The sequence below is a fragment of the Gavia stellata genome, chromosome 10 (assembly GCF_030936135.1).
Source record: "Gavia stellata isolate bGavSte3 chromosome 10, bGavSte3.hap2, whole genome shotgun sequence".
NCBI classification, from domain to species: domain Eukaryota; kingdom Metazoa; phylum Chordata; class Aves; order Gaviiformes; family Gaviidae; genus Gavia; species Gavia stellata.
Window position 1 is genome coordinate 28,980,057 of NC_082603.1, and position 26,052 is coordinate 29,006,108.

Consider the following 26,052-nt stretch of genomic DNA (forward strand, 5'->3'; position numbering starts at 1 on the left):
CCTCTTCACAAGTGATAATCCAGATCTGATCCTTGGAAAAAGGTCACTAGAAGATTAGAATCTGGGATGGAGATTTTGAGGATACACTAATGTCACATTATCTTAAAAATACTTACAAATGCACATCAGACATTAGCCTTGAGAAAGATGTAAATTTAACCTGTAAGAAAGCTCCAATATCATCCAAATGACAAGACAATCAGTAGAAATGACAACGTTACAATTTTGTTTTTCAGTATCTGTCTCTGAATCAGAAGATCTTATGGCATGTTTACTGTGCAGGAAGAGAAGGATAGAAAAGCACATTTCAGAATAAAAACCGTGTAGAAATACTTGCAAATTAAACGCCTCTTTTTACTTTCATCAGAGCTTTCCTTTTAAAAAAGAATCAATAAAGCTTCACAAGAGTAAACTGTATGCAGTTTTTCTTCCTGCATCAACATCAGTGCCAATTAAATTCTGAACCCTAAATCTTTATTGTTTCCTATTACCTGCTAACCAGAACGAACACTGTGATTTTCTGAGATCCCAAGCTGAGACTTGCTGTAGCAGCAATTAGAAAAAATACTCTTGTTTTGACTTGTCTGCTGAGTAAACCTGACATCGAAGCTACATGGTGGAAAATAAATACATAATACCAAGATGTTAATTTTACAGAAACACTTAACTTTTGTGACCACAATTAACACTTGGGGGGAAAAAAAGCCATTGACAGGTCTGCCTGGCTCCTGCTTCTGCACTGCTTTTCGGGCTCCCTCTCCGAGCAGCGGCTTGGCTCCTGCAGAAGCCAGGCTCCCGCTGACCCCGGGGGCTGCCTTCAAAGCAGCACATGGGGAGGAAGAGGGGAGCAAGATGACAGGGAGCTAAACACAGCTATAAAATGACATTGACTCCCAGCTAGGATGCAAACAGAAGGCGAAGGGCAAACGGCTCCTGAGAACAGCTCATCCTCTCCTCCTCCCTCTCCCACCCTCAAGCTCTGGGGACACCTCTACGAGGGCAGCAGGACACAATTCCCAGAGGACACCGACAGTTTTGCTGGAGCAACATCCGATCTGTGCAAGCAGCCAGGAAGGCAGAATTGGCCCTAAATTTATGATGCTACAACGTCTTAATTTTTTATAAAATAACCAGAAAAATAAGTTATTTTAAGGTGCATTTTGGGAATACAGCTAATTTGATTTTGCATAAACACCGTTCCACATCTCTCACTCCATTCTCTAAGATCGCAGAACAACTGCTGCAACACTGAACTCCTCCAAAACACCAGGAACCTCAGGATACGGTAGAGTATTTTCACATTTATTCAATAACAGTGACATTTATCACTAAACTGAACAAAGAATTTAAAAAAAATACCCAAGTCAGCATTTTAACAGTGGTAGAACTAGACAGCACATTTACAGAAATTGAAAGTGTATACAAGCTGTTATTTATGATCGCTATGAACACTAAACTTTCTAGTGATTTCTACTGTAACACTACATTTGAATTGCCAAGCAAAGAAAAGAGTACAACTGACTTTTTTTCCTTATTCCAACTGCATTACAGCAGGTTAGTCATGATTCACAAACAGGAGAATAAAAATGCAGCGAATTGAGAAAGAGCTTTAAAAAAAGTCTGAGAATCTTTTTTTTTTTTCCTGTGAAACCAACCAAAGTCCAAGGACTCCTTTTGGCTGAACAAGAGAGTCATCATGGAAAGAAATCCAGGAGGGGACACTAAATACCTTGAAGAACATGCCGCTTTTTTTTTTTTTTTTTACTCACTGTTATTATAAAGGTAATAATTTTTTGTTACATAAAGTCTAGAGAGACTGTAAAAGGTCCTCAAATCAAAGTCCTTATTTATACACTTGAACATGTGCCACTTCAGAGGGAAAACTTCAAGCTCAGTGTACTAAGATGGTAGGAGCACTGACAGAAGGGCATGGTTATGAGGTTTATTGCATGTTCCACATTTGGCACTACAGTACTTGGTGTTACTTTATTACTTTACAGCCGGTATGGCTGGTTTTAGTATAACCTGTAATCTCTACTTGCTTGCATAGTGAAGATGGGACTGTTGAGGGAAACCAAAGGGTTTTGTGTGTTTTGTAAATACAAGGGGTTTACTATGATTTATTTGTCATGTACTAATACAGGTTGAAATTATTCTTTTTACCTCACCAAGGACAAGCCTCACTTTGCCTTAGCCTCATCTTATTCCTCTTCTGTTTATGTTAGAGTAGAACAAGCTGCCCTTAAGATAAATAAGAATGTTCACACAACAGTTCATGTTGGTTTAACTAAACCAGATTAGAAGTACACCTTTATTTGAAACCCATGCAGTTCTAAGCTGTAATACACTATTGAAGCCGTGTCCTATTCTGTAAGTTTTTCTCATCACTACAACTCAGAAACATTCATAAAGGTGACATGGAAGTTTTAAAATGGTCTGAGATTTTGAAGAACAAAATAGAAACCTCAATAAATGCCACGTAACTACTGACCAAACCCAATCTGTTTCAAGGATATAAATGCCTATCAAACCTTCATAACTAAGTAATAAATCCCTTTGAATCAATACATTTTGAACACTAATTCAAGATGATTAAAGAAACAGATAACATTAAGAATTAAAATGCAGAGCACATAATATGTAAACATCAAACACAAAATATTATTAATTGTTATATACTTCTCATGTATTTGCACTACACACATATTTCAAATGCAAATATTAATTTGGAGAGAAATACCTACTGTATATGCACACACTGAAACAGTTTGCTCAGCTATACTGCATCAGTGGTTATTTGACAAGTTATAGCATCACAAGCCACTCATTTACATATTGAGCTATTCTGTCTGGTTTTGCCCTGTGAAGATGTTAATAAAACAACTGTTTTGCAGATCCATACTAACAGCTCCTCCTCTGAACCACAAGGAAACTCATAGTTATGCAAATTCAGTGTATAAAATATACACCAACAAAAAGACACCAAAAATGTAAAACCACTTCTTTTCTAAATCCTAGAAAAGTGTAATTTTATTGAACTATGGAAGTTAACACCAAGAATAACATTTTAGTTGATAGAAAAAATCTCCATTTTATATTCACATAATAGTCAGTGGAAGTTCAGTCTCTGAAAAGCTAATGGGCAAGCATTGTACTCTGTAATTTCCTCCACATGGGAACAGTTTTCAAGTGTAATTCAACATACTTAACACTCTACATTGCAGAAAATAAGTATAAAGAGCATAATAATTTAAAAGTTTCTGATTTACAGTATGTTTTTCTGCATTGTAAGGAGAAAATAGTATTTAGAAAAATTAAGCCAGACAAGTGATATTGATTTCTTTTAAACTAGCGACAATGAAGAAATTCTTAAAAGATTTCCACTAAAAACTGCAAGAGTCAATAAACCAGAAGATAAAAAGCAGGAATGAGAAAGCAGTGAAAAAGAAAACATGTATGAGGACTAACAGAAAATAAAAGAAACAGAAGAAAACAAATTCTTAAAAAGAAGAGCAAAAAATAGAAAAAGACATGGTTTACTAAACAAGCAAAATGACCTACAGAGGAGAAAATACAGATGGGTGACTGTCAGATTTTGTAAGTCAAAACTGAGTGATCTTAGGTCTGACCTATAAACTGACACAAGGCAAAAAACACAAAATGAGAACTGAAATTGGATTTGCAGTTCTCTTCTGATACCAGTGTCTTGAGAAGACAGATGCTTATTTCAGACTGCATGCTAAAATTATCCTCTACTTCAAAACATTTCCATTTATGTTTCAGAAGAAACTTTTAATCTCAGAGTTTTATTGTTCCTCGCTTCAAACTGATCTTAAGAAAAAAACAGAATGAAACACAATGCTAACGCACTCCTCTAAAGGAAAAAACTATAACTTTTGGGGTATTGAAAAGGCTCGTGTTGATTCTTTGCATGGCTGTGAGTTGAAAACACACGGGAGGTGCACTTGGCACTTAATCTTTCATTTATTTGTTCCCATTCAAGAAGAATTTGACCCCCTCTGTTTACAGAATTATTAAAAAATGGCAGTGTTTCTGCTACAATGGAGGTTTCCCAATGGTGTAACATTTGAAAATACTGTTTTGCACCAAAGGACCGATGCAGATCCAGTCCTCGTAGATGGAACTGCATTAGTGTTTCACTTCAAAAACGCACTCCTGATCTTAAGTCTGCCCCTTGTCCAACTTACTGGACTTAAGCTTGCATGATGGTGCGGTCTGGGAACATGCAAACCAAATACCATTAGGATCAAACTAAAACAGAAGATGTACAATTTTAAAATTTCAACGACTAAAGAACATTCAATCCACAGGACCAGACTAGAAACGGTCGCTAGTAGAATGCCAGAAACATAAGTAGCATGGATGTTAGATCCTCACCAGTAACTGGTTTTCTATGCAGACCTCCTATTGCACTGTCCCGCGTGCTAAGGTAGGCATAGCTGTGAACTACAACTTATTGTTCTGTGGGAAGATTTAAGGAGGTGAGTAAAGACATCTCCATGGCAATTCAAGTTTCATCTCAGTCTGCTACTCCTAGTTCATCCAAAAAGAAACTTTCATCCCACCCAGACCTCACAGAATGCTCTAGAGAACGTCCATATTTTTCATTGGCCTCATAAGACTCAGCCTTGAAATATTAACGTGGACCTGCCTGACTTGACAGTTTACCTTTTGTATCAGGGAGAGAGGTTTCACTTTACTGTTTTGTACTACAAGAATGTAACCTTTTCCACTGTTCTGTTGCTGCTTTTCGTGAACATCAGAGCTTCTCCATTTCGTTTGTCTTAGTCCTGGCCTAGGCTGGTCTGTGGTCATAGTTCTCAGCTGCAGTCTAGTGTTTTCTCTGCCAGCCCAATGTCAATGCATAGAATAAAAAAGAGCCAAGACCTTTTAAGCAGAGTGGGTGAAAGAGATTGTTATAGGTGAAATTGTCAACACACAAACCAGATTAATCTAAGCGCTTCTTACACTCCCTGCTTTTGAATTATTCAGGAATAAGTCCTTCTTGTCTTAAAAGGGGAACTTTTTGTGGGTTAGTGCAAACAGGAGTTTATGCAAGACACAGAGGGGAGATGTTGAACTGAAATTCAGCTTACAGTTACAGAGAAACTAATAATGGGACACAAACATAGCTCACAATGTTTCTTACGTAAGAGTTACTGTTTTAGAGTTGCTGAGTTCAGTAAAAGGTAGCCTGTCATCAGAAATTAGTAAAATAAATTTGAGAACAATATGAAACCTTTGTCTTTCTATTTCTCCTCAAAGAAATTGCAGAGATATTTGGGGTGCTGCCTTTTGGCCTGATGCTGTGAATGAAATGACTGAAATTATATCAGTTCTTCGGATTCATTATACCTTTCTCCATTTCTCTTTGTTGGGGTTGGAGTAAGGTATGTACAGCTATGCCATGTGATACCAGGCAGTCGGACTTACCGTCATTTTGTAAGTATAGATTTGTAGGAAGAGGCTCTCTCTTCCTTTTAGACAAATTGTAGAAAAGTAGTAAGGAAAAAGAAATCCGTGTTCTTTGTACTCCTCTTTCCCTTTTTTCTTTTATTGCTTATCTGTTTCCAATATTGTGAAGATCTTGAGATATTCTTCCACACTTTCAAATGACAGTAACATCGTAATTTCAAAGAGAGCTACTAGATGTTAGGTATACTAGGTAACAGCTATTAGATAAAATCACCTTCCTGGGGAGGAAGAAGAGTGGTGAGAGTTAAGGTCTTTGGTACACCGAATGTCTGCTGTTCTCAACCCCTCTCCCCATTCCAAAGCCATATGTACAAATGAATGACGTCTCAAAAATTTCTATTGTTGTATTATATTATCTTAATTCCAGAAGTATCATCCCCAAATTGACATTAGCAGTATTCTATGTTGCATATGGCACAGTCTGTGAGAGTTTCTGTAGGTGACGGGGTGGTGGGGGGGGGGGGTGGGGTGGGCAGGGAAATCAAGATTTTCTAATAATCTCTTTTTCTTCCAAAATACAATGAATTAAAATAGATTAAGTCTTTACAGCACTGTTCTGCACTTTCTATCAGCTGGGAAGATTGACTAAAAAAAAATATCCTCTTCTAACCAAACTCAAGACTTTTTAACCTGATTTAACCTTACTCCTAGTTTCTTTATTTTTTCTACCTTTTTACCAGTCAAACAATACTTCACGTAATAGTAGCCACAGGAATGTCAATGCGATTTTGTTTGGGGCAGTCATATGTGTGTGGTTTTGGGGTGAAAAACCAGCTGTTTCAGGTAACTCATGGTTCAAAGAGAAGTACATAAAGCCAGAAACCACTGAGGTCAACAGTTTCATCCAAACAATAATGGCAGCACTGCACATGTGTGTTAGGTCTTGTGGGGTTTTCTGTTTGGTTGGTTGTTTTTCTAGGGTGGACATAAAAATGATGTCTACTACAATCCACTAAACTGAGCTCAAGGGGAGCAGAAAAATTATCGAAGCTATTTGCAAAACACAAAAGTCACAGAATCACAGAATCACTAAGGTTAGAAAAGACCTGTAAGATCATCAAGTCCAATCATCAACTAACACCACCATGCCCATTAAACCATGTCCCACAAAAAAAAAGTCAGAGTGCATTGAACAGAAAGCTCCTCTCCTTTTTCCTGTGTTGCTTACTATTGGAAAAGTAAAATATCCAACACAGAAGAAAGTTCTGCAGAACTGGGAAGTAACCTTTGGTCAGAAGGTGGATGATTCGCTCCCTGAGATGACCAAAAATGAGCAGATTTTGTATAGGAAGACACCTGCTTACACTGTGCTCATGTCCTTCTGTGAACATTGTCCTCAGCAGGTCCTTAGAGTGTTCAAGATCAGCTGTTTGCTGACATGATATGCAGGGTAACCACAAACTTCACTCAGGCTGACAGGATCTTGTGGCAGTTGCCCCTCTTCTGGAGGATTTGGTTTTCTTTTCCATTTTTTTTAAGCCTAGTTTGCTCCTATGCCTTTGTCTAGCTATGCTTTAAATAGTTTGCCTCCACCATACCCAGAGGAGGTTTAACTTGAGAAACATCTCTACCCTGTTTTCATTTATTTCTATGTCCCTACAACAGTAGATGCAGTCTCAAACAACTTCCTGTGCCATACCTACTGTGATGCTTCTCTAGTTGGAAACTGGGTGGTTTGATTTGTATATACGTTAAATACAGAGTTTTACAAGCTTATATCATTTCTGCTGTCCACCATCATCCCCACATATCTTCCAGCATTACTGCTTTCAAAACAAGGTAAGAATAAGTTCACTTTGGTCTGCTAATCTGGGCAGGGAAATATAAAGTAGATTCAAGGCTTGGTACAAACCCAAAAATTGTGATCAAACTATATAGTTAGTAAATTGTTTGTCTAAATCTTTCATGTATGATGAAAGATTATTATCGTAATTCATTAGCAAATTACAGACTTTGTAATGCAGGCAGTCACAAATTTGGCTTTGTATCAATCATTTTAGACCAGCTGGGTAGAAATTAACACAACTCTGGGATACATAAAATGAAGTGCTCTTTCATTTTTAATTCACTGGAAACTTTGAAGGAAAGAAATGGAAGCTCTTTCAAAAATGTCAGTTTTCCCTAATTTTTGTGAATCATTCCATTTCACTGTAGGGATAGAGAGATACAAACACACATATAGAGAGTGTATGTAACTGAATAGCACAGTAACTGCTCAATCAAAATAAATATAATATAAAGTATATGTAAAAGAAAAGCAACGCAATTTAAAAAAATCCCTTCCTTTCATTGTTTCTGAGATAGCCATATAAGTTAGTGATCACCGGAAGAATTATTAAACAAACACAAAAGCTAATAGCCTAGCTACTCACAAGATACAATATTGTCAAAATTCCTGCTCTCGGCTTTTTCAGTCTACCAAGATGACCTCCTACAAAAATGCTTGTTTTGATTATGTCTACTTTGCCTAAGCTACAAGGCCGTGTATCGTGACAGCTGCATTTGGGAGCAACTTAAAACAAATTTTATCTTAGTGGCACCTAATCCAGGGACTGGTACAAGCAGCATGGAAAAGTCAGTGTCAAAATTAAACAATGAAGGCTTTTCTAGGAACAGATGCTTTTTGCCTGCAGCTGTAAAAACCTTAAAACAATCCTATACCCCACTGTCTGGTCACGCAACTATCACAAAGCAAGGCATAAATTTTGCCACTTATTGCCAATGTTTGCCGAGAGCTTCTATAACCCTTTTTAAAAACAGTAACAGGGATTTCTTGAGGGTGATTATGAGGCCATTTTATCCTTTAAATGAGTGCAAGGCTCTTCAATTTATGCCCATGATTCTTGGTACAAAAACAAAAGAATAACTTTTCAAGTTCATGTTTTACACAGATATAGGAACGTAACTGAAAAATCCTAAGAAACAGGTTTACTAAAGAGATAGCGCACTGTTTCACTAAGATATTATGGACTGGACAAACATTATTAATTCACATTTGAAACGGGAACTGAGTATTTTCTTTGCATAGTAATTACAAAGCGATATAGTGCAGCACTATCATTACACTGCTGTTAAGATACCGTTGACCATTTCAGTGTTGTATCTCCAAAACTACATGTTAAATATCCTCATCACCTCAACTATCCACAAAAATTCCTCTTTCTATTAAGCGAATGCACTAATAAACTTTAAACTGAAATATAAACTCTTAGTGAAAAAACTTCTGGAACTCAATGAATAAAAGTAAATCATCAGTTCCCAATTAAGTGAGCAATTTACGACGTCAAGTATCTAGCTGCACTGCATACGAACTGATGGGGTCTTTAGATTAGCTTCTGTTGTGTATTTAAAAGTGATAGCACCGTGATTTACGTAAGTACCATATTTTTAAATATTTTCTCACCAAGCAAGCACTCTAAAATTGTGAAGTGTTTCCTTTCTTACTCAAGTTAAAAAAAAAAAAAAAAACAACAAACCACACACAACAACTTTTCCAGAACAACAGTTCATTAGCACCTCACTATTTATAAGTATAATTGGGTTGTTTGATGAGAAAACATGAGAGAACACTGTGCCTACTATAATTTGCACAAATATAAATTTCATTGTTTGAAAACAAATCAGCAACTCAATGATTGTTGGGTTTTTTTAATATAAGTGTATATCATGCAATAATAGACGTGATCATATTATAGTTAACACAGGATAGAAAGGTTAAAGCACGCTCTAGTACACTTTAATTTGCAAGCTGTAAATTAATTTTTTTTAATTGCAAAAAATGCTAACTTAAATTTTTCATTTATGATTCAACTAAATATAATTTATACAGATGGCAGTGCTATGCTTTTTAGCTACAGAGTATTGCTTTCCCACTTTAAACAGCACAGGAACTAGGGACATAACTGTTTAATATGTTCATAAAGCTGCTTAGGTTTTCTTGTCATTTCACGCTAACACCTTTTTAATAGCCAGCATTATGATAGAAGCCTTGCATAAAAATTCTCCACCCTAAAAGTGAAACATAGCAAATATTCAAAATCAGAATAGCAAGTGATGGTTTTAATTGCAGTTTTTAAAAAATACAGGGTTTTAAATTAGGTCTTGATCCCCAAAATCCTTAGCATCCTTAAATTACATGAGCAAAGCCATTCAATTCAATGTGATTACTCCTAAAATAAGGACAACTCACATGACTGAGCATTTACGGAGCCGAACCCATAACCAAAATTGTAACAATGACTCCTCATTACTTTCAATAAATTGATCCTTATCCTTTGAGAGTTTCTCCCAAATCCAACTACGCTTACGGATGGAGTGTAATAGAGACAGAGAACGAGAGAAAGGAAGAGGGGAGATATAAACATACACACAAAACTACAAGCGCTGTACGAATCGAAAGCTAACAGATGTGTGACTTCTAATTAGTTATAATAATCTGTGCTTTGACGCTATTGGAACATGCCTCGCCTTCCCTTGGAAATCAAACAGCTTCCTTTGGAGTTTTAAACTCTCTGGGTGCTTCTAAATTTATTCAAGAAAAAACCTTGCTTTCAGCAAATTTTAGATATCTACAGTGATAACTTTATGAAAGGAAAATATTAAATTATAATTATCCTAAACAGACACAGTCTTGTGAAACTAACCCTACATTCATATGAAAATACAAAGCATTGACTATAATGAATTTGATTCATCCTTGGACACAAAGCTTTACCACAGTAAACTCAGTCAACTGTTGCTCTTGCTTTTATATTCATAGTACTTAAATAGCGCACTTTAAAACAAAAAAAACTCCAGTTGGCTTTTCATACATCCACCCTCCCCAAAAATAACGCACTTGAAAAACCCAAATGATATGAAAAGGCTTCAAGGCCTCTTTTCTCCTTTTCACAGCACTTTTTTTTTATTTCTGTTTGCAGTAATCTGCCTTTCACTTTCTCATTGCTACAGAACAAACGAGGAGGCTCAGCACTTTGAAAAGGGGGCTCAATGTGTAATGGGTCCACTAGAATTAATTTAGTTGCACCAAATCCATTGAGCAGTGAGGTTTTTTTCTCTTCTCAAATCATTTTGAGTCGGACGCAGCCCCCAGCCTTTGTAATTCTAGTAAAGCACTTAAAGTGCACAGTAGGTGTTCATCAGGACCATCTGGTCAAAAGCAAAACAAGCTGCTGATTTTGCCTTTGAATAGAATGAAGCAAGTGTGAATTAGTCTCTTCAATTAGCACTATTACAACCTGTCAAGTGCATATTGTAAAACAGGATTATTACAGTATTGGTCACCAGTGCAATTATTTACTCTCTGCCTTTTCTTGCATATAAAAATGTCCATGTTTACTGGTTTTTGATAACGGAAGATCGTTTCTTTAATGATATGCACGTCCAAACCCACCAAAACCAAATTACAGGTTATGAAACATATTCTGTCAGGAATATATTAAGCTTCATAATTAATAGAGAAGTAAAAGAGTGCCCTTGCTTTATCTCTTATTCCTTTTTCTGTTGCCTAAGAAGAAAAAGAATAATGGTTATATACCTTTAACAATACGATCTCTTCGAAACAGATCTCTACAGTCAGATATTAAGATATTTTAAGTGCCTAATAAAGCTATCACTTTGAACAGGTACATAAAAGGTATTTTCTCTTTATTTCCCAAGGAACTGTCTTTTCATATAATTCCTAACGCATGACCATTTACAAAAAGTTTATCTAGGATTTCTCTCAGCAAATACATTTTAGTTTAGCAATGTGCTGGTTTTCTTTAAAAGAAAGGCAAAAAAACAAATCAAGAAGTTGATTTAGCTTTATAAAACCAGATTTTTCTCTCCCTGTTTAAAAAGTCAAAACCTAGCTTGCTAGCTGGTACTTATTTACCACTATAGAACACTGAGGCTATGACAGTGATAGGTGTTTAAATTATGTATATGGTTGTTAGGACTCACTATAAATTGAATATAATACTTACATGACAGATTTCTTTAAAAAGCAAACAAAATGTTCAAATTTCACAAGAATATACTTCTCTTGAGTACAATCAGTATAGCAACAATGTCTTTTACTAGCTTCTCTGATACTAAGAGAACAATTGAACAATAGTGTAGAATGTTTGAGCACCTATTAAATACTACAAAGTGTTAGTTACTGATTTTTATTAGCATAAGAATAGTTTTTAACAATTTTGAAGCAAGCAAAAACGTGAAAATATAACACAACTGTTTCTGAAACTGTTAATGTATGTACCACATTTGGCTATGTATTTTATTGTAATTACTTAGCTATAACGTTAAAAAGAACAACAGTATTTATATACACATTTCGTGTCCTCATGCCAATGTCTGACCTTTACTGTGGATGATCTCACTGAACAACAATTGGCTTGAAAGTATTTTGTACAGATACCAAAAATCAGAGCTGAAAAAGGTGCAAGACCTTCAGCTGGATTATTTTTCTGCATGCTGAAGGTAATTAATCTGCTTACCTATATTTATATATATATAGGCCTTTTAAATAAAGTTTCTGCCTGTGGGTTTATAAATGGCGTCTTTGTACCTTGTTTTACATTCATCCACTTATCAAAAAAGTTTTAAGAAATTCAGTACAAAGACTTCAAACTGTCATTAGGGACTGTCAACAAAGAATTTATAGTTTATCTCAGCCCAAGCAGTTGTATGCACAAATAGTTCCTCCTCCTGCCTGGAGTACTATTGGATACATTGCTTTTCGTATTCCACCTTAGCCAGTAAGTCTATAGGGAACAAAGAACAAATACATTACCTATCACAGGTGACAGGGATGCTAAGCAGTAGCCTCCGATGAGGTTATTGGCTAAAGGAACGGACTAAAGAGCAGATGCAGCTATGCAGAGGCAGCCAGTATTTAGGGACCTATCTTCTCTGCATTGTTTGCACAGATTTTATGTTTTACTAGGAATTATAGTGCCCAGTACATGCTTTAGCTAGTATTCTCAACTGGAATCTCCAGCAGTTACAAAGTAAGGCCTGAGGTTTCTGCATGTTTAACTCGTCCACCCTTTAGCAGCCACAGCTTGTGTACACCGGATACTTCTGTAATCCTGCACACAGGAATCACAAAAAGGCTTCAAAGTCTATACCAACAGTAAAACAAACTCCTTGCTTTTAACGGACTTACCCAGTTTGTTAAAATTTTTGGGTTTTTTTTCCTATGTCACTGACTAAAACAACAAAAAGTCTGAAGCATGCTATTGCGACAAGAACTCAAATTCAAAAAGTTTTTCACAAATTAGTTTGTCTGTTCTGGGATGAGAACACAAACTTGCTTTCCACGAAACATTTAAATATTCCTCCCTTTGAAAAGGGCTGTCCTTTGTCTCCGTCAAATAATGTAACTACAACTTGCAAAAATAAGTAGTAGAAACATTCATTTCTAAATGAGAACAAGTTTGTAAGAATAGACAGAAAACAAATGATGCTGAATGTGGCAATATCTTGTAATAATTTAGCACATAGCTTCTCAAATCACAATTTAAAAATTCTCTCACTCCAATTATGGATAGCCTCTACAAATTATCTCAGCAGAATAAAGAGCAAGTATTCAGACAGAAAACTCCTTTTAGTCTTGTAAGTATTAGGAGTTCAATTTGTTAGAATTATCCTTATTTAACCATACAATATATTGGAAATGTATTAATTTACAGTCTCCAAACTGGCACAAAACTACTAATTTCCACTTTAAAATGCGGATCATGGAAAAAAGTAATCATGATATTTCCCAGAACAGTATCTGCTCAGAATTAATTTAATACTGCAATTTTACAAGAACAAACAGATGTCAGAAACCTGTGACACAGATTAATTTGCAATTTAGGCCAACATGTTATCATTAACTTTCCAAGTTAACAACTCCCCTGCCTAATTCACAAAAAAAAAAAAAAAAGAAAAAATCCAATATCCAGAACCTTGAACAAGTTCGATTTAATTTTTTATTTCATTTCTGAAGATTTCCTATAGGCTTATAATTCCACATCAATATAACTGAATGTAACTTATATTTTTTAAGCTGAGAAATTAAATCTTAATATGTAAACAGTTGAAGATGTAGATAAAGCATGTTAAAAAAAAAAAGCATTGTCAAGTACTATCCAAAAGCCAACTATTGAATTAATGCGCAAGAAATTGTGGAAGCAGACATGAGCACTAAGGCTTCAGGCTTCTCTCAGAGAATTTTCTGTCAGATTGTTTCCCCATTAAACAGCAAGATTTCTTTGAAATAACAATTCCTCCAAATATCATTTACTATTAAACAAGCATCCTAAACAATAAAAAAAGACAACAGAACTGAAGCAACAGTAGTTTAGGAAAGCACAGCTGAGAGCTCACTGGATTTTGCATTTAATCCATTGCAAAATATTTATGACAATTTTGAAAGGCTGGTGGGGTTGAGTTTTTGGTGTGGTCGGTTGTTGGGGTTTTTTTGACACAGTTGGAAAAAATATCTATTCCTTAAAATTCGTAGCACTAATAACAACAAACTAAACAACTAGCCCTGGAGAGACAGTTGCACCCAACTGTGGCAAGCAGTAGAACATTTATAGAATTTTAAATATTTCTTTTAATAATTGATGTAGTCATTTTGAATCTTTCTGCATAGGATATAACGTGTGAGTAGATTGCATTAACACTGCTTAAACATTTCAACTTGTCAGTATGGCCAAGTCGATTTCTGAAATATTTGCAGTATTTTCCCATCGAAACAGTAATAAAGGTAGAATAAATATATGCCACTGCTTTATAATCACTGAACATTAATGAATATTTTATGTCTTTTTAAATCTCCCTGTTTAATTTAAAAGGGTGAAATTAAGTCTCCTCCCTGCAATATGCCAATTATCTGTAAATCAAACAATAACTTGGCCATTATACTCCTTTTTGTTAATATACCAGAAGCTAATTTGAAAACACTGAACGGCACTTGTAGGCAATAATTGAATAGTCCTCCCTGCCCTCTGCTGGTTGGCAACTGCAGCTCGCGTAGAGCTCTTCCCCACTACAAAAGTATATCAGAAGGAAAGTAAACTATTAATTTGTTAAAGTGTGAACAAGACAGTGAAGGGAAAAAAAAATCATCTCTAACTGTCCCTGGAGAGGAGAGAGACAGGGGAGAGAAGAGAAGAGAAAGAAGACAAGACATCACCGATTCCTCCAAATCGCACAGACTAACTAGGATGCATCAGTCATCTGTTACAATGCTCACTCTATGCTAAAAGAAAAAAAAAATTAAATTAAAAAGCCATTAGGGAGTTAACATACAAAACAGTGCTTGTTTTCTATAATTAGACAAATGTTCACCAACCCTTTTACCTCAGCCAAATCCCCAGTGACTTCCGTGAGACTTTGCACAGACAGACATATTCACCTGTTCAGCATCAGCTGCACAAGAAGGTCCGGAATTCTCTTTTCATTTTAGCCTCTGAAACTGTCTTCATAATTTTATACACTCTATTGGATGTAATACTTAAACACAAGCCAGAAAGGCAAAGAAAGGTTTGACACTCATGCTGGTTATGGGGTGGTAGGTTTTTTTTGGATTTTGGTTGTTTAATGGGGAAAAATCATAACTGACTTTTAAATTACATGGACTTTATATGTTAACATGCTGACTGTAGCCTGCCATTACCAACAAACAAGAAAACTTCAGTGCATATAAAGGCAGCCTAGATTCCCATGCACTGTCACAGCTTTCCGGTTACTTTAAGCCGGATAAGACCCACCAGCAAAGTAGTAGTTGATATAGCACAGATAAAAAACAGACAATATGTATGTATGTGTTTTCTTTTAGAATCTCACAATTTTAAAATTAAAACCAAATATTCCCATCATTTATTTCCATAAATATTCAAATTATTTTTAATTGTAAAAAGTCAGAAAACAAACTGATGCAACTATGTATGTTTGTTTATAGTATTAAAAAAACACCCAGAACTTATAGGTTTAAAAACAGGCTTTCACACAGGGGAAAGATCAGAATTTAGATCCTAAGAATAATAGGATTCACAATGAAAACAGTTAATGATCATTTTTCATTGTTGTATGAGATATTGCTCCGATAGCTAATATTACAGAACTTAAAATAATTCTGTCTACAATGTCAGCATGTGACATGAAAAACTTCAGTAAAATCTGTTCAACCCTAAAAGACTGAGAGAAGTGTCAGACCAATAGCAAACACACATCTAATTTGAAAAGCAAACATTTAATCTTAATATTTTGTAATGTGAATTCTGAAGATTCACATTTCTAGATTGTTTGTCACGTTTCCAGAAGTTAGTGGGTTATATAGAAAATAACATCCAAAACATCTAGCATTAGACCTACCATGGAGCACTAGACAACAACCTTTGGCTTTAGAAAGGAGTTTTGAAAATATGCAAGGATTGCTTGTTCTACATTCAGAGAGTCCAGAGTCATATTAGAGATATTTGTTCCTATAGGACTTAATTCTGACGAAGTTCTCTACAATACCACCCCTTGCTGGCCATTCTACAGAATGGCAGTGACGTCCATTATACACAAAACTATTTGGCTACCAAGGCAGTAAGAATTACAGCACTACGATAGCAACTGGTAATGGTAGAGGTGCCTACAAAATGGAGATGGAGCTGGTTAGAAGAAGGGAAGACAGAGGGAGCTTCAAGGGGCTTAAAGATAAAGTGTAATTTGAATAACTGCCTCTCCTCATCACTCTAGAATAACTCAATAAACACTGTTTATACATTTTGCTACTACAATGCAAAAAAACCCATTTTTTCTGTATAATTTCATAGAAAACCTTTTTGAGGCCAAGTTCTTTCATCAAATTACAGCAATCTTGGTGATCCAGTTGATTAAACCAGGAAAAGACTAATAAAATAAAGGAATATCCATCAAGACCATGTAAACCCTCTTTAACAGAGCTATAATGAGCTACATTTATTCTTCAGCTGTGAAACAGCACTCACCTCCTGAATGGTACTGCTTCCTGAGAAGTTGAGGTTGTACTCCCGCTGGACTTCTCGATGGGTGACTATCAGCATGAAGTTTTGATTTAATGACTCCTGCAGGGCCCTGAAATGGTTGAAAGAAAAACAACAAAATCAGGGATAAGCATGTTATAGCTTGTTTTACAGTTAGATGCAAAAACCCCAGGGTACCCTAAACTCTACATGGACAAGTCCAGGCACAACATTATCATCTCTCTTTTCACTCTTAAACGCAAGGAAGCATGCTGGGAATGACCAAAGGCCATTCCTGAACTCCTTCCTTAATAAGGTAGCTACAGCCTTTAAAGCTCTTCTAATGTTAAGTATTCTTAAAATCAAGAGAGTCACATTATCTTCACAAACATCGGGTATATTTAGCACTCATAATGCCATTAATACCAGGCTTGTAAGCATATTGATGACCAGACAAACTATCAAGCTACAGTGCACATTAAAAACGGATGGTAAGTAGAACAAGGCAAAGCATGCTCTCACTTCTCTAGGGTTACCTGAAGCATAAACCAAACGGAAATTCTTCCGCTTAGTTTCATTCAAAGCACATAAACCCAGCTAATTAGAACTGGAAAACTAACCACAGCAAAATTTCTCATGTGGGTATTGAGCATTTAGAAAAGTTAGTTCTGCTCAAATTGTTTTAAATTTACATTAAAATAACTTTAATCCCATGAATTTAAAAAAAAAAATAATCTTAAAATACAGATTCAACAGGCCAACTATATGTTCATGATGTCATGTTGTCACAAACTTGGTGGTTTTTTGTGATTTTCCTGGTAACAAAACATGTGGATGTTAAAAAGGCATCCTGTTTGCTTAATTAGGTACAAAATTATGCGGCTATCTACTTTACAAAATAGAAGGCAGGACTTCTGTTAAAGACATAGCAATTACAATCTTATATAGGCTACAAAACTGCAGCAACATTGTAACATAGCTTGGATTTCTAAACAATATTTAAGCAGACTTAACCTGTTCAGTGGCATATGGAATTAAATTGGGCTTATCTGATTCTTTTTTTTCTTATCACACACTCTTAAAAGAATGACAGACTGGGGTTTTTTTCCTTCACATCTTCACTGTTCCATGACACTTCAACATGCCATTCCTCTTAGCAATAAAGGACAAATTCTGTATGCAGATGAGCGCAGCTGTATCTTAAGATACAAGAAGGCAAGAAAGACTGCTAGATTAGAGTCCTGATTTGTTCGTTTTTTCTTCCACTGGAATTACAGAGCTGCAGTTTTGCTGCTCAGATGCTAAGGAACCCATGCAATACTCACTGGATGCTTTAGCAAGAGATGCACAATTTGCTTTAACATCTCAAGAAAAATTACCTTACAAAAATACCTTCACTCAGCAACTTAATTTGGATTCTGTGACATCTTAAACATAATAATCACATACTACAAAACAAAAATCACAAAGTGCTATTTCTCGCCTTTTATGGTGTTGTAATATGGAAGATAAATTTAACTTATTGACAATGCTAGGTATGATCAAGTGTATGAGAGACACTACAAATGTAACTGAAGTCAGTCATCTATGCTGAACATGAAGTTAGCTGCACTTGTCGCAAAATCTTGTAAGAAAAGGCCTAAAAAAATTTAAAATACTTAACAGCCCTTCAAAAGAGAGAGAGAAAAAAAAAAAGAAAAAAAAAAAAAGTCCTGAAAAGTTGTATGCCTATTTTCAAAGGTAATTCTAATCTGATTGTTAAGAATAAGTTCAGCATCGCCATAACCATATTTTCTTTTGGCAAACGTTCAGTAGCAACTAAAATATCCTGCTGTGCTTTTTCAGATTCTGATTTTTTTTATTTGTTTTCAGCAAATATATTCAGTTGCTCTGAAAACATTAATTACAGCGTATGTGAATGGCTCTGGATTCCATACAGAATCACACAATCTATTACAGCTATTTTTTACTCTATCCGAAAATCTGTAGATGCTAACCGATAACTTGACTCACATTTTCATTCTGTAATTGAGGTAAACAGAGAATGAAGCAGGCTAGTTTGCTCAAACCCTCAGTCTCTAAAGGTATGCGTGATACACACACTTCAGTACTATCCAAAATACTGCATGCTAATAAAAAACATCTGTTCATAGAAAAGGTTTTCCACTTCTCTATTTCATCTAGATGCGATAGTAGTATTTAGAAAAGCAAAAAATACTCTTCAAACACAGTTAATTTAAATGAAGTGCCTTAAAATTAAATCTTCAATTTTTGAATTAACTAACAATTTTGACACCTCTACTTTTTGGATTTCTAAACAACACAAGCCGAACGTTGTTAAAAAGCATTTTCTCAGTACATATTCATAGCCAATTACAGTCGAAGAGGAGGCTGAAACTTAAGCTGGCTAAAAAAAAAAAAAAACTGAAGAAATGAGGAAAAAATTGGTTTTGAAAGTGTTAGCAATTAAAGTGCATGGTTAATTATTCACCTTTTCTTCAGAAAAAGAATATAATGAGGAACATTACTTCTGCTTACACAGAAATGCAGTGGTCAACTGATCCAGTCCTTTGAGCTCCTATATCAAAATCTCCTATGGTCTGACAGCCATAAAACCTGGACCACATACATTAGAAAGTCAATGGAAGGAGGAATTGGTGGCACGTCTGATGCACAGTTTGTGCCAATGACTTCCTACGTGTACCAACACTCCTCTGCGGGATGGGGTTGATTTGAACACACAGCTGGACAACCAGCTATGTCAGTCACCTCCCATACTCATTTCCTCCAGCAATGGGAGGGTTGTAGATTACCCCAAATTATTTATGCCAGTAGAACTTGGCTTCCAAAACACACCTTGCCCCAAAATTGTATTTTCAGCCATTAAGGCTATGACCAAATGTACAAAATAAGCGTATTTAAAGGAGACTTCTCATTGACAGTACGCTGAAGCTTACTTTTATTTCTGTTTAGGTGCACATAACTATATTGAGAAGACTGACTTTGAACACAATGCACATTTCTAAAATTTTAGCTTCAGTGTTTGCAGCAGTTTCATATTCCTGCAAATGTTATCAGTTGACTACAATCTTCCAAATGAAACATCTGCATTAAAAGACAACAAAAAAACAAATGAAAAAAAAAAATTAGGGCCAAACCCCAGGTCCCATTAAAGTCAAGACAGATTTTTTTTTTTTTAATCAGTGCTAACAGAATTTAATTAATCTGAGAATTAATTAGTGGGAAAAGAAAATCAAGTTCTAGAAACAGGATTAAAGTAGGCCACTCTTATCAGCACCATTTCCCCCCTACTGCAAACCCTAGCTTTCAAAAGCATTTGCTGATAGATTATATATTGCCATTACTTTTTTCTTCCCCTCAACTGAATGGTTATATATTCACTATTCAGCAAAGGAGGCAAGGGAACTTGATGGTATTTTTGGGCACCAATCTTCCATTAGAGGAACTCTGCCTACACCCAAAAAAGAAGTCCAAGAACAGACAAAAGATAATAGACCTGAGCACAGTCATTGCTCTGACCAGTTCTAGCAAGAGAGACTTGGACCAGTTTAGGATTTCATATGGATTGCCTATATAGCATTGGTTATTGGCATTATCACAATGCCCAGAAACCTCAGTGGTGGACCAGGATTCAGCTGGGCTTGAAACTCTACAATATGCAAACAAAAATGTTTCTCTTTGGAACTTAAATTTCAAGCAACAGAAGTTGCAAGAATTTTTTTTTCCATTAAACTCAAAATATCAAAACTCAATTAAGAGTCTGGAGAGCGTTCATTCACTAGCTACTCCATCCAAATACCACACAAATCTAATCAATTAAGAACAGAAACAATATTTAGCCAAAAAATGTGTAACTGCAAATACTGCTAATCTTAGAGGACAGCAACTGTTCCATCAGTCTATGCAATGCTGAAGCAAGATGGTATTAGTATTGGTATTTATTATATTTTAAGCTTCCAGTTTTAGTACTTTTCTATTGTTCTGTAACAATACATAAAATAGATCGGTTGTATCTATTGTTAAGTGACTGCCTTAATGCTTTGATTTTTTATGTAATACTTTGCTTTTTAATAGCATTTTTCTTTGAAACTTTAGTAATATTTTAAGCTTTGAAACCAAAAGGGTATCCTTAATCAAATGATCAGCAAATGCTCCTTTTCATTTCAGTTCTCTAAGTTCTTATGAAATACATTCAGTATTTCCCATTAGGCAGTATCTTTCTCAGTCACATGGAGATTTCCCCCAAAATCTCCAAATTTTATATAAATAGGTATGACACAAGGTAATTAACATTTCCATTTTAAACTTACAGATTTATACAAGATCATGTCAACAGAAGTCCAAATTTACTGTAATTACAGATTATTTACATTAAAACAAAATAAGAAATCAGTATGTAAATGTAATGTTTGTTGTAGCTAATGCAGCAGGAGGTGGTAGATTAGGTTCAAACAGCAATCAGTTAGCAAATCTGGCTAACATGTAAATGAGCAGAAGCCCTTTTGTTTACATTCTATTGCATTTTAAACTTCAGGATTTTTAAACTGTCTCATGAGCAGATGTGAAAATAAAACATTAATCTTACCATTCTTATTGAAGCTTTCAAAGTAACTAAAGCAAGGCACTGCTCCTGTCCAGCTAAACAGACAATACTAATAATTGGAGTTGCAGGTTACATCGTTCTTAATTAACACTCTGCTACAGTTGATAACGTACAACAACACACCATGCCACAACCACCACTGCTCTGCAACAATCTAAAACCCAGGCGTTCAGCAATATATGGACCCGCTACTTGAAAGATGGGGGTTCTGGGGTTTTTTCCTATCCACACAGATGATTAGACTTCTTAAATAAGTTACAATTGCTTAGCAAAAATGCATTATTTGTAATAATCTCCAAGGTATGCAACCTGGGCAAATAGCTTTTAACTGTTTTGAACTTTCGAGTGATTCATCACGTATAACGAAGTATCTAAGACTTTCAGCTACTTAGCAAAAAAGTATAAATACAAAACACATTATATCCATTAAAATGACAATCGAGGAAAAAAATTGATAAAAAGCATCTCCCAGAACATGCAAGATAGAAAGGAGAGACAATCCAGATGACCTAGCTCCGTGGCCAGAATCGCATGCCTACGCTTTTGATGCTCCCCTCTTGCATTCTCCTAAACCTTTTTCCTGAACTGGGTGCTGCTGGCTTCCAAGAAGCACCTGAAGCAACAAAGGGAAGGAATTGCACTCTGAGGAAGCAAAGAATCTAATCTGACAAAGCTGGTGCAAGGGATCTCTCCCCTGGGACAATTAAATGATGGACATTCTTTGGCACCTTTCCTTTTAAGACCGCTTTCCAAAGGAAGTCGTGTTGTTCTCCACCCACCTGTCCCTGCTGGTAACTTTTGCAAAATTCACTAGTTTCAAGAAGGTCTGACAGTGTTATAAAGGTCTCAAAGACTGGGTGTAAATCAACAGCCGGGTAGAGGAAAAGGACCCAAATTACTACCCACCTTAGTAAAAGGCTGCATTACAAGCCTAATATTTTATACTCCATCTAGATGACCTCTGGCCAGCGATCTCAGAACTACCCACAGCATATGATTTCACCTTTCCTTTGATATTACCTGACTACCAGCTGGCAAAGAGAGGCAGGGCAGGCTGATAGTCTATGCAGGGGGAAAAAAAAATTACATAGGTGCTACAAAATATATGGGAAGAACTGAAAGCAGTGTCAGAGGTAAGTGAGATTACGGGAAGTGTAGAGGCAAGAGGGCTGAGTTACTGTAGCCGCTGGGATGAGGCAGGAATTCACTAGAAATAAGGTTTCATTATGTCCACAGCTCACAGAACATGTTATTATTGTTCTGGATATCATACATGGATAAGTGTGCTTTGCCAACTGAAATTGTGGAAGTAGGGCATGTAACCCTACAGGTGGTATTTGACATTTAAATTTAATCTTTACACCTCAATTTACTAGCATGCCGTAGTAATTCACTGTGTTTCTATTACCTATAAAAGCTTTAGATATGCCACTGATGAACAAAGATACCCTAGGAGATTTTTGCTTGTTTGAACTGCAGGATCACTTTGCCATTACATTTAGGTGCTAGTTTTAAGTCAGTTCTGGGTTAAGACCATTCAGTCTGTCACAATAAACTTCAATGCCTATGTACCAATACGTTGGAAAAGGATGTTTTAGTTACTCTTCTCCCTCAGTGTCAAAAACAGGCACAAATTGGGAGTTTATAAAGCTATGACCAGATCACTCCTTTTAAGAAAAGCATATGCATAAAATACCACGTACTGAAATCCCAGGCTTTTCAAATATCACTTTCTGGAGATATTCAAATCACTACTATTTATCTCTAGTTCAAAATAGAAGGCATTTGAAGAAAACAACAGATGAACTCACAAAGTAAGAGGCAAAGTTCCTTAACATCCATTAATAATAGATGTGAGTATGATGCTTTTAAAAATTGTGGGTAACAAACTAATCTGAGTAATAACCGACCTAACAGTAGGCAGTAAACAGTGTAACTGGGTTTGGTACATTGCTTCAATTAGATGTGTTTTGATCTGCATTGATGCTTTAATTGGAGGCAAACCTCCCCTTTCATCTAGAATTTATGACTTCAGGGAGATGATCTAGCCTTCAAATTATCCTTGTTTAAGTAGCCACTAATTAATCATCGTTTGCTCTCCCAAAGCTACCAACTTTATCTTAAAAATATCCAGAACTAATCTCCACTATGAAACAAGTATAAACTGCAAAGGTAACAACCACTTTGATTTTACTAGCAAGTAAAAGTTCTTTTAAGCTATTCATCCAATAAAAAAGCCTAAGAACCGGTTTTAAACAGTTTGTTGTTATATAGTTTATTGCAGTTGCAATAAACAACATTTCTTCAGACCTCAGTTTTCTTTCCAGAAGTGAAGGCATTCAAATTACAATATACAGTGATATCTGGGTAGAAAATGTTGAAATTGGAAATGGATTAAAAAAAAAAAAAAAAACACCAAAAACACCACACACACAAAACAAACCACAATTAGTATCTGCAGTGTTTTTCCACAGTATTTTCACTGTCCTTCAATTAGCTGCCTAAGTACAATGGCTTATTGTCCTCACACACAACTACAGCTCCTGTTTGCACACACAGAGCACATACAGTTCACATGCAGCTCACCACCACTCTGCTCCCTCTGTTCCAGTGCCACTATTCCCTGCTTAATGCTTCTTTTCTGTATTATTATTGTTATTATTATTATTATTATCATTATCATTATCAGCATTCTTATTTCCTCCACAGACTACACGGTTATGTGCACAAGCACCTTTTCGTAATACATGTAGCACTTTTAGTCATTAGGAAACCAGTTATTCATGTCTATTGATTGCCAAAGAATTTCCTTCATCAGTAATACGACTGCATTTGCAGAATATTCTCTTATCGGCTACAACAGCAGAAAAACAACTCCCTCTTCAGACAACTTGAAGGCACTCTAGTCTAACGATCATGCAATTTGACCAATTCCAATCAGTTGCTGTTCCGGAGCAGCGCTGCTTGTCCAGGCTCAATTCCTGCACACCCTCTAGTGGCTACCGAATAAAATTAGTATTTTCCTGGTAAAGAGCTCATACAGGTCTGCCTTTGGGAAAGGGAAAGGCAGGAAAGAAAACAAGCCAAAATAATCAAAGTAATTGCAAATTACTTTATAAGAGCAGAGATGCCATTTTCCATAAAATAACATTTCATTTTTCAAACCTTGGCAGTATTCACTGACATCTGAACACTCACCGTTAATTTTCTGAGTATTCAAATCAGTAATAAAAGATATCCTGCTCAGTTAGAGGAAATTAATTATTCAGCCTATCTATGCACATTTTAGAAGTCCAAGAAGATAAGATAAAATAACGTAACAAACATTTCAGAAAGAAAATTCTGAACCGCTGGCAACGATTTATACAAGTTTAGATTAAATGAACCAACATAATGCAGTAACTTATGACAGGCCAGCTCCCATTTCCAGAGGGACTAGATTTTTGTTAAAGTCATCACATCTGGGAGGTGTAAAATTCTGTATGTTATGTACCACACCAAGGTTTTAAAAAACTTAACAACCTTCTTTTCAACAATGAGGTGCTGAGATAGTTCATCCCAACGCTTACTCGAGCAGTGAAAACACTTTGTATTTACCGATTGCAGATTCCTGCGGGGATACATGCGGCTTCATAACAACCATACAAAACCAAATCATACGAGTAGAATTTATGGCCAAAAGACTTACCCAGAATGACTTGAAGAAGGAGGAGGCAGGTCAGGTGTTAGAACATAAAGACTATTATTTTTTGGCAAGTGTAGAGATTTTAAAACCGTCTGAGGGAAGAAAAATCATTATAAATATAAAACATTCACCAATTTTTAATGTATTATTTTATTTCTTTTAATCATTGATACTTATTTACAATACCACCAAATATTTCGTTTTGAGATAGACTTACTGGTAACTTCCTAACATCCTTTTTGTAGGTGGGCTGTGTTATATATAAAACCAACACAAACTGAAGTGATTTGTCCTGATTTTTTTTGCAATGTTTAAATGTTCCTTGTATGCCACCCAAAACATCTAACACTGTTTGAAACTCACAATTCTTGCATTGTAATTCCCACCCACAGATGTTCAGTTTGAAACTCTGAATTCAGTTAACTGAAAACACAGTTGAAAACTTACACTATCGTCTACATCTCCAGTCTTCCACCCTTTTAACAGCATTTTAGATGCAGGAATCTGAAGTTCATTTTCTAGAATATGTTTGATATCTCCTAAAAAGAAAACAAAGAAAATATATAAAATATACACACATACTGATTTATTTTAAACAGTACTGAGTTATAGTTAAAAAACGAGAGCAAGGAAAAATTCACTATGAAAACCATTTTCAACCTAGTTACCCCTATAACATACACTTCAAATGGTAAATGACAAATGAAGCTAAAAAAAAAAATCACATAAAGCATGAATGATTGGAGAATCACATGAGGGTTTGACAATTTGGACATCTATTTGCATAGCTCTACACTGCGTAAGCTAGATACACATTTGCAGATGCATGCTATCTGGAGCAATGGACTTTGCCAGCAATAAAAAGGGTGCATATTTTTGATACCCAATTCCATTACCAATAATCCTGACCTAAAGAACTGGAGTGTTCATGCAATTCAACTGCTCTGACAGCTTTTTCAATGTTTTGCACATTTCGATGCTCTCCTCTCCCTGTAGTTATTACAGTCATAAAATAATTCAGGCTGGAAGGTACCTCAGGAGGCCACCTAGCCCAAGCCCAGCTCAAAGGTCTAATTAAACCAGTTTAGTCAAGGATTTGTCCAGCTGACTCTTGAACACCTCTAAGGATGAATTTTGACAACTTCTCTGGCCAACCTGTTGCAGTACTTCACCTTAAAAAAAAAAAAAAAAAATCCTTAAATCTAATGGGAATTTTCGACGTTGCAGATTGTGTCCATTGCCTCTCATCTTATTATTGTGCACCTCCAAGAAGAGTC

The 26,052-nt window shown here is 35.8% G+C and overlaps 1 protein-coding gene across 1 annotated transcript in view; it reads right to left on the reverse strand.

The window, feature by feature from the left end:
- FAF1 (Fas associated factor 1) overlaps positions 1-26,052 on the reverse strand; it is a 174,620-nt gene that overhangs the window by 106,455 nt on the left and 42,113 nt on the right. The window contains exons 5-7 of the mRNA XM_059822201.1: positions 25,223-25,314; positions 24,779-24,867; positions 16,473-16,578 (exon numbers count right to left, since the gene is read on the reverse strand). Coding sequence (XP_059678184.1) covers positions 16,473-16,578; positions 24,779-24,867; positions 25,223-25,314 — 287 coding nt within the window. The remainder of the gene's footprint in view (positions 1-16,472; positions 16,579-24,778; positions 24,868-25,222; positions 25,315-26,052) is intronic.